This window comes from Paramormyrops kingsleyae, chromosome 2, assembly GCF_048594095.1.
Source record: "Paramormyrops kingsleyae isolate MSU_618 chromosome 2, PKINGS_0.4, whole genome shotgun sequence".
Taxonomy (NCBI): domain Eukaryota; kingdom Metazoa; phylum Chordata; class Actinopteri; order Osteoglossiformes; family Mormyridae; genus Paramormyrops; species Paramormyrops kingsleyae.
The window spans coordinates 16,521,642-16,538,336 of NC_132798.1; the positions used below are offsets into that span (position 1 = coordinate 16,521,642).

The 16,695-nt window shown below is 53.5% G+C and overlaps 1 protein-coding gene across 7 annotated transcripts in view; it reads left to right on the top strand.

Annotated features, from left to right (window-relative positions):
* Nucleotides 1–16,695, top strand: part of slc20a2 (solute carrier family 20 member 2) — a 35,714-nt gene that overhangs the window by 12,956 nt on the left and 6,063 nt on the right. For 4 of the 7 annotated variants that reach the window (XM_072706767.1, XM_072706762.1, XM_072706773.1 and 1 more), the window contains 9 exons: nucleotides 7,267–7,829; nucleotides 10,127–10,267; nucleotides 10,682–10,767; nucleotides 11,476–11,572; nucleotides 11,654–11,773; nucleotides 12,780–12,986; nucleotides 13,171–13,771; nucleotides 13,911–14,096; nucleotides 15,850–15,934. In XM_072706767.1, coding sequence (XP_072562868.1) covers nucleotides 7,541–7,829; nucleotides 10,127–10,267; nucleotides 10,682–10,767; nucleotides 11,476–11,572; nucleotides 11,654–11,773; nucleotides 12,780–12,986; nucleotides 13,171–13,771; nucleotides 13,911–14,096; nucleotides 15,850–15,934 — 1,812 coding nt within the window. In that variant the 5' untranslated portion in view covers nucleotides 7,267–7,540. Of the gene's footprint in view, nucleotides 1–4,723; nucleotides 4,849–7,266; nucleotides 7,830–10,126; nucleotides 10,268–10,681; nucleotides 10,768–11,475; nucleotides 11,573–11,653; nucleotides 11,774–12,779; nucleotides 12,987–13,170; nucleotides 13,772–13,910; nucleotides 14,097–15,849; nucleotides 15,935–16,695 lie in introns of all 7 variants that reach the window. The other 3 variants (XM_072706763.1, XM_072706765.1, XM_072706776.1) reach the window with 3 other exon arrangements.

The following is a 16,695-nucleotide window of genomic DNA, read 5'->3' on the forward strand; positions in this document are numbered from 1 at the left end:
ACAAGAGGTGAGCCAGGTAATAAGGACTGGCGCCATTCTTTATTTGAAAGAAATGTAGAGGCTTAATGAGCCAGCCAATCAGGTGAGCATAGTATTTCTCTGTTCAAGTACCAAGGCGGGGATTGATGAGCCAGTCTATCAGGAGAGAGTGCACCTTGTTGCTCTCTATCCAAACATCAAGGAGAGCATTTCTTACAGCAAGGAGAGGATTAACGAGCCAGCCAATCAGGTGAGAGTAGCTTATTGCTCTTTATTCGAATACCAAGGAGTGGCCTAACAAGCCAGAAAATCAGGCGTGAATGTAGCTTATTTCACTTTTCAAACATTGAGTGGGTTATTGAGCCAGTCAATCAGTTGTAGCACATTTGTTTAAATGCCAAGAAGCGAATTAATAAGCCAGCCAATCAAACGACTCGCATACAGCAGGTTCCATCCTGACCTGTTATGGATGTTTGAGTTCTGCACATACCTGAATGCCCCTGAATCTCACATTGTTCTCTCCTGGCCTATTTTGTGCGAGCTTCGCTGCCTGTGAGCTGTCCTTGTCCTGTGTAATCACTGTTTGTGTGACAGAAGAGTAGCTCTGCTCAGGGGTGACTGTATTTACGCACTTGTCATGATAATAGGGGACAAAACTCCCATGGGATCCGTCAATAACAGCACAATGAGCCACTGTGTGACAAACTGTAATGTAATGTGCAGATAAAACGACCGTTTACACCGATGGGAAGAGGTTCTTAAAGAGGCCGTCTGGACCCTGGAAGCGTCGGCCACACATGGGAAAACGTCACAGGGCTGTTCTTGAGACAGACTCTGCCGAGACCCGCATCTTGGACTTATGGACGATGTACGCATGGTCACGTGGTGGGGGGCCGGCGGGACCCCATGGGGTGTCTGTGTGTGGCAGGTGGAGGGCTGGACGCCAGCTGTGCCGTATGAGGTCTCCTTCTGGGATCAGTGGCTCTACGTCATTTTTCTGTGAATCTGTCTTTACTGAAAATGTGTGTATTGAGTGGAAGGGAGAGGCCGGGGTGGTTTCCCGACCTCGTCCTGGTACCTGGGGGGGGGGGGGGGGTGGTAATATTATCTCTCTCGCCCTGAATAAAACACACCCCAATACAAAAAGGGCTCCAGGGAATGCATGTCACTGACTCTATGTGGTGTCAGTGCTGCAAAGAGACATCATCATACAAAAGTGAAGGAAAGTTGGTGATCACTGAGCTGCACCGATGGGAAGTCAGTGCCACAGAGAGGGATGTTCACTGAGCTGCACCGATGGGGAGTCAGTGCCACAGAGAGGGATGTTCACTGAGCTGCACCGATGGGGAGTCAGTGCCACAGAGAGGGATGATCACTGAGCTGCACCGATGGGGAGTCAGTGCCACAGAGAGGGATGTTCACTGAGCTGCACCGATGGGGAGTCAGTGCCACAGAGAGGGATGTTCACTGAGCTGCACCGATGGGCAGTCAGTGCCACAGAGAGGGATGTTCACTGAGCTGCACCGATGGGCAGTCAGTGCCACAGAGAGGGATGTTCACTGAGCTGCATCGATGGGGAGTCAGTGCCACAGAGAGGGATGTTCACTGAGCTGCACCGATGGGGTGTCAGTGCCACAGAGAGGGATGTTCACTGAGCTGCATCGATGGGGAGTCAGTGCCACAGAGAGGGATGTTCACTGAGCTGCACCGATGGGGAGTCAGTGCCACAGAGACGGATGATCACTGAGCTGCATCGATGGGGAGTCAGTGCCACAGAGACGGATGATCACTGAGCTGCACCGATGGGGAGTCAGTGCCACAGAGAGGGATGATCACTGAGCTGCACCGATGGGGTGTCAGTGCCACAGAGAGGGATGATCACTGAGCTGCACCGATGGGGAGTCAGTGCCACAGAGACGGATGTTCACTGAGCTGCACCGATGGGGAGTCAGTGCCACAGAGAGGGATGATCACTGAGCTGCACCGATGGGGAGTCAGTGCCACAGAGACGGATGTTCACTGAGCTGCACCGATGGGGAGTCAGTGCCACAGAGAGGGATGTTCACTGAGCTGCATCGATGGGGAGTCAGTGCCACAGAGAGGGATGATCACTGAGCTGCACCGATGGGGTGTCAGTGCCACAGAGAGGGATGATCACTGAGCTGCACCGATGGGGAGTCAGTGCCACAGAGAGGGATGTTCACTGAGCTGCACCGATGGGGAGTCAGTGCCACAGAGAGGGATGTTCACTGAGCTGCACCGATGGGGAGTCAGTGCCACAGAGAGGGATGATCACTGAGCTGCATCGATGGGGAGTCAGTGCCACAGAGAGGGATGTTCACTGAGCTGCACCGATGGGGAGTCAGTGCCACAGAGAGGGATGATCACTGAGCTGCACCGATGGGGAGTCAGTGCCACAGAGACGGATGTTCACTGAGCTGCACCGATGGGGAGTCAGTGCCACAGAGAGGGATGATCACTGAGCTGCACCGATGGGGAGTCAGTGCCACAGAGAGGGATGTTCACTGAGCTGCACCGATGGGGAGTCAGTGCCACAGAGACGGATGTTCACTGAGCTGCACCGATGGGGAGTCAGTGCCACAGAGAGGGATGATCACTGAGCTGCACCGATGGGGTGTCAGTGCCACAGAGAGGGATGATCACTGAGCTGCACCGATGGGGAGTCAGTGCCACAGAGAGGGATGTTCACTGAGCTGCACCGATGGGGAGTCAGTGCCACAGAGAGGGATGTTCACTGAGCTGCACCGATGGGGAGTCAGTGCCACAGAGAGGGATGATCACTGAGCTGCATCGATGGGGAGTCAGTGCCACAGAGAGGGATGTTCACTGAGCTGCACCGATGGGGTGTCAGTGCCACAGAGAGGGATGATCACTGAGCTGCACCGATGGGGAGTCAGTGCCACAGAGACGGATGTTCACTGAGCTGCACCGATGGGGAGTCAGTGCCACAGAGAGGGATGATCACTGAGCTGCACCGATGGGGAGTCAGTGCCACAGAGACGGATGTTCACTGAGCTGCACCGATGGGGAGTCAGTGCCACAGAGACGGATGTTCACTGAGCTGCACCGATGGGGAGTCAGTGCCACAGAGACGGATGTTCACTGAGCTGCACCGATGGGGAGTCAGTGCCACAGAGAGGGATGTTCACTGAGCTGCACCGATGGGGAGTCAGTGCCACAGAGAGGGATGTTCACTGAGCTGCACCGATGGGGAGTCAGTGCCACAGAGAGGGATGTTCACTGAGCTGCACCGATGGGGAGTCAGTGCCACAGAGAGGGATGTTCACTGAGCTGCACCGATGGGGAGTCAGTGCCACAGAGAGCGATGTTCACTGAGCTGCACCGATGGGGTGTCAGTGCCACAGAGACGGATGTTCACTGAGCTGCACCGATGGGGAGTCAGTGCCACAGAGAGGGATGTTCACTGAGCTGCACCGATGGGGAGTCAGTGCCACAGAGAGGGATGATCACTGAGCTGCACCGATGGGGAGTCAGTGCCACAGAGAGGGATGTTCACTGAGCTGCACCGATGGGGAGTCAGTGCCACAGAGAGGGACGATGTGGACTAGGGGGGACCAAACTAGTGAGAGATGGAAGGTTCTAACTGGCCTCTGTACACCTTCCCTTGAGCTCTGTGCTGAGCGTGCGCATGTGTGTGTGCATGTGTGTGTGCATGTGTGTGTGCATGTGCACGCTGCCAGGCCTTTGCAGACTGATAGCCTCGGTGCCAGCACTCTCTAACCCCTGAATGAGTCATGTGACTGTTTACAGTAGTTATGTTTTTCATCCCCTCTGCGACGCCCTCATGACCTCAGTGTTTTGACAGACGTAGCGGAATCGTGTCTCTCCCACCAAAATGTGTCCATGCGCTGACAGGAAACCCTTTGTTCCCTCGGGGTCCGCCTTGTTTTCCGTGGGAGGCCCCGAGCCTCGGAGGTTCCCCGTGTCAGCGGCCGCCTTCTGTCCGGTGGGGAACGGACGCGTGATGTCACTACAGTAGGAAGAGCTTCTTGGCTCAAAGAGGCCATTGTGATGCTTCTCACTCCTGATCATTAGGCGTGGGGATGCTGTCATGTTTGTGTGTGAGAGAGAGAGAGAGAGAAGCGTACATACGAGTGCGTCAACCATTGACACCTTGCCTTAGGCAATTGCCTTTGCCCCAGAGCTGCACAACTGCGTTCAGACTCATGTAACGAACACACTGTGACTCACCAGTGCATCATTCTCCACGTAAACACTGCTGCATGCCCTTGGTCTGACTGCGCGCCTGCCTGTGGAGTCTCAGACACCCCCCCACCCCCCATTCCAAGTGCACGATTGGCCTACCGGTCCCGTCTCCCCATCTCTTGTGAGCCTGATTGGCAGGGGTGTCTGGTGGCCCCACCCCCTCGTTTGTGATTGGTCGGCCTAGCGTTGATGCAGGGCCGTCCCTCCCACATGCGGCTGCCTCCTTTTAAGAGGCCGTCTAGACTCCACTAGCGCTGTGATGCCGTGAGGAGCGAGAGCCGCTCTTGCCTGCGTGAAGCTGCGTGACCTGCTGCTTCTCCAGCCTCTGACTCACTCCCCCCTTCCTCTATCAGTCACTCTCTCTCTATCCCTCTCTCATTCACCACCTCTATCCCTCCTTCAGGCTGTGCTGTCTCTCTGTATCACGCCGTAGCCGGTCTCTGTCTCTGGTCTCTCCTCCTCTCGTTCTCTCTCTCTCTCTCTGTATCCCCTCTAGTCTGAGGAGCACAAGCTGCAGGGCTGCGTGTCCGAAGGTGAGTGGAGAGGATCTCGTTTTTTTCTTCCGCACCTCTCCTTCTCCTCCTTCCTTTCCCACTCTCGCTCTGAAGAGTCATCCGGCAGGTAATTTGTCTTCCTGTCCACACGCGGCACCGGTTGTGCATGACTCTTGTTAAAATTTTCACGCGTGGCGAGTTTGCTCTCTGTTTGACCGCGCTGCAGTTTTTTTTTGTATGTGTGTGTGTGTTTGTTTGTATGTGTGCATGTGCACGTGTCTGCCTGTCTGGCTGTCCATGTATCTGCCCGCTCATCCCCAGACTCTCAATTTAACCCCTTAGATTTTGCATAGAGAGCCCTGGCTGAGCCCCTGGACCGTACCTCACACACGTGTGTCTCAGTGTTTGACGACATGCAGCTCTGTGCGTCTTTGGTCATTTTTGTTTTTCTATGCATCTCTCACGATAATTGGGTATTATAACAAATTAGCAATGAATCTGATATGCAAAGCGGATGTAGAATTTTCCTGACGTTCCCTCGCACTGAAGCCGGATCAGAGCTTCAGAGCCGGAATCCCGAACTGTGGATCCCATCCCTCTGCAGACTGAGCCCGGCTCCTTGGGAAGCCTCACGCCTTCCTTTCCTCGTCTAGGAAACCCTTCATTGTAAACCTACCTTTATTTTTAACTGAAAGCAGGAATGAATCATTTTGTTGAGGAGTCACCCCCATTAATCACTGGAGATTGTCGGACTGAAAGTGGGGAACCTGACGTAAGATTTCACCAAGGTCACAAGATGAGCCATCTCACTCCCTGCACTTTTCGACCTCCACCTGCCTCAGCCAATCAGAAGAGCACACTCCCTTGCTGCCGGTCGTCCGCACAGGCTTTCAGGTCACGGGGGTGCAACAGGCATCTGGGACTCACCCCCCCCAAAGCCCCTCGTTTACGTGTCACGTCGTGTCACTCCATGGGGTGGATGTTTTGTGAGCTCGTCTTAAGATCTGTAACCAGGGGAAGGAAAGCAATTAGGGACCAGCTTTTGGGAGTAGATGCTTGGCTTTCTGCGACTCCTCTCGCAACATCTGCCTTCCTTCCTTCTAAGAGCAAATGCCTGGCTTGGTGGTGGGGGGGGGCATTTCAGATAGTGTTCCCTGTCGAGCCCCCCGGCCCCCACCATCACAGGAATGATAATGCTGTGAATACAGCTTGCTTAAGATCATCAGGTGCTCTCAGAAAGGGGGGGGGGGGGAACTCGGGGCACAGACACGTCTATGCAGGTTTCCCTTACTGGTAGGGTGGGGTAAATACCTCCACACACTTAATTACTTTGCCCATCCAAAAAAAAAAAGAATAAAAACAGCATGGGGCGAAGAAAGTCTAAATGGTTTTAAATTTTTCCAAAATTAAATTTGAGAACTGGTATTTCTTTAAGCTGACTAAAGCTGTAACCTGTGGTTAAAGGTTGTGGGTGGATGATGGGTCCCATGGTGTGTGTGTGTGTGTGTGTGTGTGTGTGTGTGTGTGTGTGTGTGTGTGTGCGTGTGCGTGTGCGTGTGCGTGTGCGTGTGCGTGTGCGTGTGCGTGTGCGTGTGCGTGTGCGCTGAAACCTGGGCTGCTGGAATTCTGCGAGGGACTGAAAGCATGGCGCTGATGGGTCCGTGTATGACCCTGGCGGGATCGCAGTCCAGCCGCGTCCGCCTCCAGCGTGTGACTCTCCGCCGTGTTTCAAGCGACCACTCGCCACCTCCTTATCTCCACCAGTTGCGTCGGCTCCCTGCGGGTTTATCTGGCTGAAACAGGAAGGAGCTGAGCTTTGGCGGGGGGGGGTGTTGGGCTTTCAGCTGGGCCCTGCTCCTCCCGTGGCCTCCGCATGAGTGGTTACTGCATCGTGACAAGAAACCTCGGCTCTTCCTTTCTTCGCTGTTCACGGAATGTATTAGTCTGGATTTTAGCCGTTTACACTCAAGGTCTTTTGAACAATAGGCTTAGCAGAGCCAGGCAGGCCTGCGCTTTCATATGAAAGACATACAGCCTTTGGGCCCTGATTTCAGTTCCCAGTCGTTGGGTATTTACTGAGGAGGAAGGCAAGGGGGGTTGCGGTGGACACACTGGTAGGAGGAGTTTGATCCTGAACCTGCCAACATCTTTCGTTCATAGTAAAGGTGTTTCTTTTCTAATCCATTCTGGGGTGGGCTGGCATTCTCCGGAAATGTGCCAAACCCTATCTGAAGGTCACATGACCTGGTTATGTGTTTGTGCTGGTGTTGGGGGCAGCACAACATGTCTCCCTCCTGCACGGGGGCCTCTCTGCAGCCGTGCGTCCCACTGCGTCGGCATCCCGTGCCATTGAAGCTGAGCGTCACCTCCTGTTCGGGGCAATAGAGATCATCTCCGACTGGGGGGGGGTTGGTGGGTCGGGTTACATGCTGACAGTTGTGCTTAATGGTACTGCGTGTCTTGTTTTGCGCTCTGCTGCTGGTTTATTTCCAAAGTGTGTGACTGCAGCACTTGTCTGTCTGTCTCCCTTCCGCCTTTCCGACAGGTAAGGAACCTCAGCGCTGAGTCCCGAGCAGAACTATGGAATGCTGTCTCCAGTTGACTCCAACTTACACCCCACGGACTGACGAGGAATCGCTCAGTTAGCAGCCTGCTTTTCCCCGAGAACTTCTCTGGGTACCTGCCTGAGGTCCCTTCTTGCAGGAGGAGCGGCTGCCCCCGTCAATCGCCCCGTCCTGCTTCTGGGATTTTCATTCCCCCCCCCCCCCACCTCTTTTTTTTTTTTTGGGTTCTTTTGAATTCTGACTCAAGAAGTCAAGATGGATCTGGAGTCGTACCTGTGGTTGGTGGTGGTGGGCTTCATCATCGCCTTCATCCTGGCCTTCTCGGTGGGCGCCAACGACGTGGCCAACTCCTTCGGCACGGCTGTGGGCTCGGGCGTGGTCACCTTGCGGCAGGCCTGCATCCTGGCTTCCATCTTCGAGACGCTGGGCTCCGTGCTGTTGGGGGCCAAAGTTGGAGAGACCATCCGGAAGGGCATCATTGACGTGAACCTCTACAATGACTCGGTGCCCGTCCTCATGGCTGGGGAGGTCAGCGCAATGGTGGGTAAGTAGCCCTCCTCCTGGTATCCACGACAACATGTGCACGGTAGCGGCTGCTAAGGTAACTGCTGTGTGGTGAATGTGAAATGGTGATGGAAGGATGCTTGCGCTATGATTTCAGCATCCATAGCGCAGTGCTTGTGGATTCTTGCCCTCAACTGTACTGTCGATGCTGATGATTTTCTTGTTGAACCGAGTTCGTCATGATTCCCTTAATGACACACAAACGTGGGGCCTCTCCTTGTCTACGAGTTTGACAACAAAATGAATCTGTAGTCCATAATCTCTAATTTATGCGGTTAGAGGTAATTGTCCAGGTTCCCGTGCTTTGGTACTATGTAAATAGAGATAATCACTTGGTTCTCGCACATTTGCTCTGTCCTGCTCCATGGCTAATGGTGTGCTTGCCATTATTATGGATATGTAAGTGTGCCTGTTGAATGTGGTGAGTCGTTAAGCTGGTGGTCTTTGTACTTTATGCAAATGAGGGTTTTTCCATTGGCTTGTTCAAAACGGACAGGTGCAGCCTCTGCCGCAGTGTCTGTCTCAGGGGTGACGTTGCCACTGAATATTTGGTACATTGAGTAGAGAGACTTGCTCAGGTGATGTGAATGGTGTGCTCTGCCCATGGATGCTTTAAGATTTACCCCTATGTGCTGCACCAACGTAGACGTAGATCCTTATAGTTCTGCTCTTTGGTCCTTTCCTCGTTAGTGTGATGTGAAGACCTTCCTGTACGCGAGTCTTCTCTGATGACATGACCCTTGATACTAAACACTCCTGATCTACAGGTAGCGACATTTCCTCACCGCATGAGCTGAGATGTGCTTCTTCCTGCTTGATGATGTGATACTCGGCTGCTCTTAGTATGATGATTATAGATGTTTTGTTGACCAAGTGCAACAAGTGAACTAGAATAATAACTTGTTCCGCCACAACCAGTACAAAGAACAACAGAAAATAAATAGGATAATTTAAATAATAAATAGAAAGGATAATTAAATAATAAACAAATAGCCTTGGAAGAGCACAATGCAGATCAGTAACACTACTTAAAAAAAATGCAAAATGCTGCAAGGTCCAGTTTCTCTCAATTCCTGTCTCAAGGAACGGGCTGCAGCTGTTCAATGCAGCATCTGGATTCAGAACAAGCTTGAGAAAGGTGCAGAGAGGGGAGTTTTGGGGCAGGACCCTGGAAGTACAGAATGCACTATGGGAGGTGCAGGACATTGTAGCCAGGAGGACACAGAAATCATACCTCTGATTGTGGGATTGGCATGAGAGGTCGTGTCTGAGCCGTTTTATTAAGTGATGATGTCCGGGAGTGAGGCTCATGCTGTGTTGAGGGTGAAAATCAGTCAGGGTATCTCAGCTGGGCCTGCTGTGAAGCAGCCCCCCCCCACGCGTACCGAGTGCTGCTGCTTTCCTGGCTGCCAGCAAGCACAGCGAGGGTGATGCTGGTCTTCCGGTCATCTGTAACCCTCCCAAGAGATGCCATGTGTTGTACGGCATGTAAAGAAAGCACTCGGGATAGACAGAGCGTGTAGAGAAGAGGCATCTGCCGGCCGAAAGCATGGTGCCGGAATCAAAGTCTGCTCCAAATGTCGGAAGTAGCTAAACTGGACTTCATCATTTGTTATTACTTGATGTTATTATTGTCTCAGATGTTGTATTCTGTTCTGTTTACTTTGTGTCTCGGGTCCGTTTTGCCTATGGTTAGTTGTAATATGGTGGAATTGCTAGGAAGTCAAAACGCTGAAAACTGAGAAGGTTAGGGCAACGATCCGGACACCCTCTATTCTTTGGGAATTGAATGGTTGTTGGTTAGAGATTGACAGTTTGGCGGGATGTTAAGAAGGGCATTGATTGGTCTACCGGCATGCAGAATGGAGCCGATTGGTTGGAAATATTTTGAAGTGAGGTGACTGGAGGCGACTGACCTGAGAATCATAGCTTGAAGCAGTGAAAGGGTTGGATGATTGGCCGGCTTCGGTGACAATGACAGAGGGCTGCCAATGCGAGGAACTGAATGATTCAGCATTGCCCGGGTCAGCTGGAACACTCCCTTTGATGTTTTTCTTGTTCCTATTAGCGAGTTTGGCTTCTGGAAAATGTTGAATGTGCCTGTTGCCGCCTCATATGCTCTGGAAAGCCTTTCAGCTTTCGATGCTTCATTTTGGTCTTTGACTCCATATGTGTTGACATGTGCCTGATCCCTTCAGAGGTTAGACGAGCGTGATGCTTAGTGCAGAGCCGCGTCATGGCTGGTGACCCTGCTCCATCACTCCTCTCGCTCCTTAGGCTCCGCGGTGTGGCAGTTAATTGCCTCCTTCCTGAAGCTGCCCATCTCCGGGACCCACTGCATCGTGGGCTCCACCATCGGCTTCTCCATGGTAGCCATCGGCACGCAGGGCGTCCAGTGGATGCAGCTCGTTAAGATCGGTGAGTCACTCTCGCTTTTTTTGATTACTGGTTTCAGATACATTTTTTTTTTTTTTTTTTTTGTGTGTAATTCCACAAACTAACCATGAAGTTGTGTGGGTTGGCTTGACTGTGCAGTTTGTGTAGGGGGTGTATGTTTTCGGGTGACACAGCAGAAACAAGTGTGGTAAAGTACATGGAATTGTGTTTGCGTGTGTGTGGTGGGGGGGGGGGGGCAGTTTGTACAGAGAATGAGGGGATGGTGGATGTTGGGTTTGGTTAGTTGAGGGAGCTTCAGGTAGCTGTAAAGAACGAGGTGTGTTTGGTGCTTGTTTTTGGAGAAGTTTGTCTCCTGTTTCGGGCCTGGATGGAGAACGAGGAGGTGGGGAGGGGGGGGCTTTGATACTGCGGTTACACTCTGCTCTCCCTCTTCAGTTGCCTCATGGTTCATCTCCCCTCTTCTGTCTGGAATCATGTCTGGATTACTGTTCCTTCTCATCAGGTACTTCATCCTCAGCAAGGTGAGTTTGCTCCTTCTCTACTTTCACTGGTGTGTCTTTATGTTGTTTCTGTTTGGTTTTTTTGTACAGCGCTTTGTGGCTCGTTTATTAAGCTCCTTTCACAGACAATCTTTACTTACTTACTTACACTCCGTGATGTTAATAAGTGACACACTTATTTATTTAGCAGATGCTTTTGGCCAAGGTGGCATACGGGCGAGGAAAGTTCCGATGCAGGAGCTGCGTCAGCTGGAGGTTTTCTTTGTGCAGCTGTTAGGGAGGTTAAAGGCGCTTTGGTTCAGGCAGAATTGAGGCGGAGGCCAGTGCAGGAATGTGCCCCCGGCTTTCCTGCTGTCCTGCGGCTGCCCCGTGGCCGTCCTGTGGGCGAGTCACGAATACCACAGCCTCTCAACTTCCTGTGGGCAGCCAGTGGCTCTGCAAGAAGGCCCTGCACGAGATGCCCGGCGAAGTTTGCTTTGGTTTGGTTGAGGTCGCGGCTCAGGAACTGACCAGCACCTCCTGTTGGTCAACTGCGGTCTCGGCGGGAAGAGAGCGGGTAGACAGCACTTTTCCATTGTTTAATTGCCAGAAAAACAGGCATCTGTTTTGACGGTGAGTCTTAGAGGCGTGTCATTGTTCGTGGTGAGGATAGTGAAGTTTGGCGTTTTGCTGATGGAGGCTGAAACGTTTTTGGGAGTTGGAAAGATAACCCGCTCCCCTGCTTCACAGGATGACCCGGTCCCCAATGGCCTCCGAGCTCTACCTCTCTTCTATGCCTCCACCATTGGTATCAACACCTTCTCCATCATGTACACCGGAGCCCCCTGTAAGTCCGGAGCTGACTCCTGGAAAGAAAGAAGAAATTGGCCCCCAGTCGCTCGCTAATTTACATGCTCTTCGCCCTCAGTGCTGGGCCTGGAGATGCTGCCGGTCTGGGCGATAGCCCTGATCACGTTGGCTGGATCTCTGGTCTGTGCAGCACTGGTCTGGATCTTCGTCTGCCCGTGGATGAGGAGGAAAATAGCAAGTAGGTGTTTGCCCCCCCCCCCCAGCCTTGTCTCCCTCCCCGACGTTCTGATCCATTATGGAGCCCGGGCGGGCTCGGACCTCGCGGGTAATACCTGCTGTGTGCTCGGGGAAAGTGGAAAAACCGGTCAAGGGCACAGCTGTGTGTTACGCTGCCCCAGATACAAGCTTGTGTTAAGCAAGTCTGTTGTTATTATTACGCTGAGAGCGGCGACGGCGGGGGCTTTCGCTGTTTGATCTGTGGCCTCTGGCGGGGCACTCAACCCCCCCACCTGCAGGTCCGCAAATGCAAAAGGGCTGATTCGCGGGTACGTCAGGGCTGGCGTTTCGCCCAATCGGGGAGGATGGGGGGGCGGGGGTTAGAACTTCCCAAGGGACGCCGCTGTTGTACCATTAAATGTTCCAACTGAGCCAGTTGCATACACATCTCCGTAATTGACCTGGAAGACCCGGAACTTTTGGGTAAAAGCATTTTCAGAGAAAATTATGTGAATAATTTGATGGTTTATGCAAATGTATGATTTAATTGCTGTTACCGGTGGCTTATTGCAGTAACTATTAGAGCTGCTTACAGTACCGCTAACGGCAGTGTCTGTTTATTTCTGTTCTTCTTACCGCCGTTCCCGTATACCCCTCGCTGTTACGTCTGCCCCCATCTCCCTGGCCGAGCTGAACCGTCGCTAACGCGTCACAGCCAACCTGCATATCCTCCCCCCCCTTCCCTCCCCCCACACTATCTGCTGGTACGGTTTCTCAGGGCTGCCACACATGGTGTGAGATTGAGGTCAAAGGTGTTTTATTTTTATGTCACCCTGTCAGCAAAGGATCGAAATTTGTTTCAGCCTTCCACGTAAAAACAATTTAGTCCGTCTCCTCTGGAGTGCCTAATATATACCTCTCCGCCCCCTTCAGCCCTTTGTCTCTGCTGGGGGGGGGGGGGGGCGGGGGGAGTCTGCAATCTGTCACCTCCGGGGATGATGGCTGACTGCTTGTCCTTCCCGCTGCAGGCCGGCTGAAGAAGGAGCACGCTCTCTCCAGGATATCGGACGAGAGCTTGGATAAGATCCCAGAAGAGGAAGAGGAGGCTCCCGTCTTCAAGGAACTGCCGGGGGCCAAGGGGACGGACGACGCCGTGGTCCCCCTGACCCAGTCCGCGGGGGAGCTGAGCAGCCTGGCCAATGGGGGTGCTGTGCTGCCCAATGGCAGGGTTTATGGTGAGGCTGCTGCTCCCTGGTGTTTCCCACTGCTACAAATCAACTTTCGTGTCGCTAACAAGTCCCGACCTAGTTGAGATAGCCCGTCTTCGCTGTAGTCCATCATGGCACGTCACGCCATCAAATCCCACTGGGTAGTAACACGCTAACGTGCTAACGCACTGTTGCTGCCTCCTGTCCACAGGCCGCACTCACTCCATGACCAACGGCTGCTTAAAGTCACCGATCTCCAACGGCAGCTTCAGCTTCGACGGGCACATGCGGAGCGACGGCCAGGTCTACCACACGGTGCACAAGGACTCGGGCCTCTACAAGGACCTGCTGCACAAGATCCACCTGGGCCGGCTGGAAGACGAGCGGCCCGGCGGCGGCCCGGACAACAGCTACCGGCTGCTGCGTCGCAACAACAGCTACACGTGCTACACGGCGGCCATCTGCGGCATGCCCGTGCAGCCGCTGCTGCGAACCGATACGGGCGCCGCGCCCGAGGACAGCGAGAAGCTGGTGGGTGACAGCGTTTCTTACTCCAAGAAGCGCGTTCGCTACGACAGCTACTCCAGCTACTGCAACGCCGTGGCCGAGGCCGAGATCGAGGCTGAGGAGGGCGGGGTCGAGATGAAGCTGGCCGCCGACTCCTTGGAGGCCCCTCCCCCGCTGGGCATGGAGGACCCGGCCGAGGAGGACAAGGAGGAGAAGGACAAGGCTCAGGTCTTCCTGCTCTTCCACTTCTTGCAGATCCTCACTGCCTGCTTCGGCTCCTTTGCCCACGGTGGCAACGACGTCAGGTACCCTGGCCACCGAGACACCCCCCCCTTAAAACACACACACCTCCCCCAAATTAAAAATACATTTTAAATCTGAGTTTTTAAAGAGTAAGTATTTTGGCAGGAAGTCATACACATGGCGTGTTCCTCTGTGCTGCAGTAATGCTATCGGCCCCCTGGTGGCGCTGTGGATGATCTACGAGCAAGGTGGGGTAATGCAGGATGCAGTCACGCCCATCTGGCTGCTCTTCTATGGGGGCGTGGGCATCTGCGCCGGCCTGTGGGTGTGGGGGCGCCGTGTCATCCAGACCATGGGCAAGGACCTGACCCCCATAACCCCCTCCAGGTGAGACCGTGTGCTCGGTGGGGGTGTCAGTGTGTATGACCTGTCACAGCATTCTCAGTGTCTCTTACACCCCCCCCCCCCCCCCCCCAAACGAGTTGCTTTTGCCATCATGGAGTTTGTGCACTTGCGTGACCATAGCAACTAATGAGAACCGTCACCTATTAGTTTTGTACTGGATTCGAGAATTATGTTAAGGAGCCAGCAGGTGGCGCTCAAACAGAGCAGAGTTTGGTGGGATGGGTGCGTCCTGCTTGTTCTTACACCTGTGCCGGTCATAAAACGTCCTTCAGGAAGGGTAACTGATGTTCTTAAGAATTTGCACCTGTTCTCCAGTCATACTGGTCCATTTTCTGGAAAATGGCGCCTCCTACAGATAGTTTGGGCAGCACATGGCTGCCAGCCACACGGTAACAATGGGATGCGTCAGCTGGGAACACGAGAAACGCTGCTGAGCCGCCAGGAAGTCGTCCGATCTGTTGGGCGGGGGCATCCGGAAGCTTCCGCTGACAGCTGGGGTGGACACAGAATTAGAAACATCTAAATCTGGCTAGACAATGGCAAGGAGGAGAAGAGGGTAGGCTGCCGTCACGGGAGCTACTGAAGTAAACCCCCGCCCCCCCCCCCCCCCCCCCCCGTGCCAGGGCCCGGTTGCCAGGGCGGTCGTTTGTGTGGTCATTTGTCCTCAGAAGAGGCCGGCAGGAAGTGAGCGGACCCAGGGCATCCTGGGAGACGGAATGTCAGTCGGAGCGCCAGCCAGCCAGCGGACAATCTCCATGTATACGACTTGACATGAGTAGCAGTGCGAGAGCCAAGGGAACTAGGCCAGGTCGTCACCCTTTCCTCCGCATTCACAAAGGCTGCCCCCCCCCACCCCCCATCTTTCAAACCGAAAAGGCAAATTGCGCGTCTTTGCCTCATTCCAAGGGGAATTCGTTTTGCTGTGACATTCTATGGGTTTTTTTTTCCCAAAGTGACAACTCTGTTCCATCATCCTGAAACTTCATCCATTTTCCAGCCAGTGACTAATTGTTTGTTTGATCCCCTCCTGTGCCACCCCCCCCCTCCACACTCCTGGGGGGCCAGATCTCCACAGCGATCGTGCTGAGAACTTTACCCTGTTATGCAAACTTTTGTCTGTAGATCACATTCTATAGTCTGTGCCAGTCTCTACAAGGACTGTGTAAGAGTGAAGATGAAACCCCACTCCGCTGCCTTTACGCTTAAGTAGACGCTCTGTGCTGCAGTAGATATTAATCAAATGGAGATGCATTCATTGCGACTGCACAGCCGCGTAAATGGAGAGGGCCATGGGCTGGCGGCCCGAGCACCCATGCAGCTCTGGAGGTATTCATTATTGAACAGAGGTTCTGTATTTACACGTGTTCTCACTTGTTAATTTAGTCACCTGAAACCTGCGTGACATGCATGCAGACCTGCCGCTGCGGTTACTGTGGATATTGCGGTTACCGCAGCCTGCCCCTGCTGGCGGGGCCGTTTCCTCGAAATGTGACCCGTCCCGTCTGGCCATGTACGCCCGCCCCGGGGTGGGGGCCTTTCCCTTTTCGCATGCGACTTGGCCCCTCCTGTTTCAGTTGACCAGAGGTGGGGCAGTTGCTTCTGGTACTGTAGCTGCCCCCAGTGGTGGAGTTGTCTCATGGTGATCGTACCCCCTCTGACTCCGAGGCTCCGCCCCGGGGTGGGGCCACGCAGTGCTTGATTTCAGATTGACCGTGAGGTTTGTGTCTCTCTGCAGTGGGTTCACTATTGAGCTGGCTTCCGCACTCACTGTCGTGTTCGCCTCCAATATCGGACTCCCTATCAGTACCACACACTGCAAGGTACGCTCCGGTCAGGTGATGCCAGGCCAGGCCACGCACTGGCCTCTGGGGTCACTTTGCATCCTGATGGGGTGGGGTGGGGGGTGCGCATCACACTGAGTGGGTTGAACAAGTCAAGGCTTATAATGCATTTTTCTGAGCTCGGCTGTCAGTAGAATTTATTGGATAAATGATTATAAATACTGACATTTATTGACATTTAGCCATAATGACTGTAACACGCACGCAGTAAGAGATGAATCTGATTTATCACAGTCATGTGACTGTTCACTGAAAGTTGCTACACTGCTGGTCAGCCTCTGTTACCTGTCAGTAACTCCCTCTGGGTTACGATCAGCTAACATACTGGTTCAACCCACAAAACTCCCAAAAATGTGTGTGCCCCCCTCCCCTCTCCCCCGACGCACCCTGTTCCTTGTTGGACTCAAGCTGTGGACGCGCTATGACCTAAACTGGACCCCCCCTCCCCCCCCCCCCAAAAGCCTTCCCACAGTGCCCCTCACTCCCCGTCTCTCCCTGCATGGCTCGGTGATGTGGGTCTTCCTGTATGGCGCCCTCTGCTGGCTCACGGTGTCTCTCTGTGTTTTGTGCCCTCTTGTCTGTTTCTTCACAGTGGATTTTGCATTGAAGTAATGAGTGCTCTAACAGTACTTGTAGCCTCAAATGTGGGCGTCCCCATAAGTTCCACTCACTGCAAGGTATCCGAGTGTTGTGAACCAGCCCTCACCCGCTGCTTAACTAGTATTACTAGTTGGGATTAA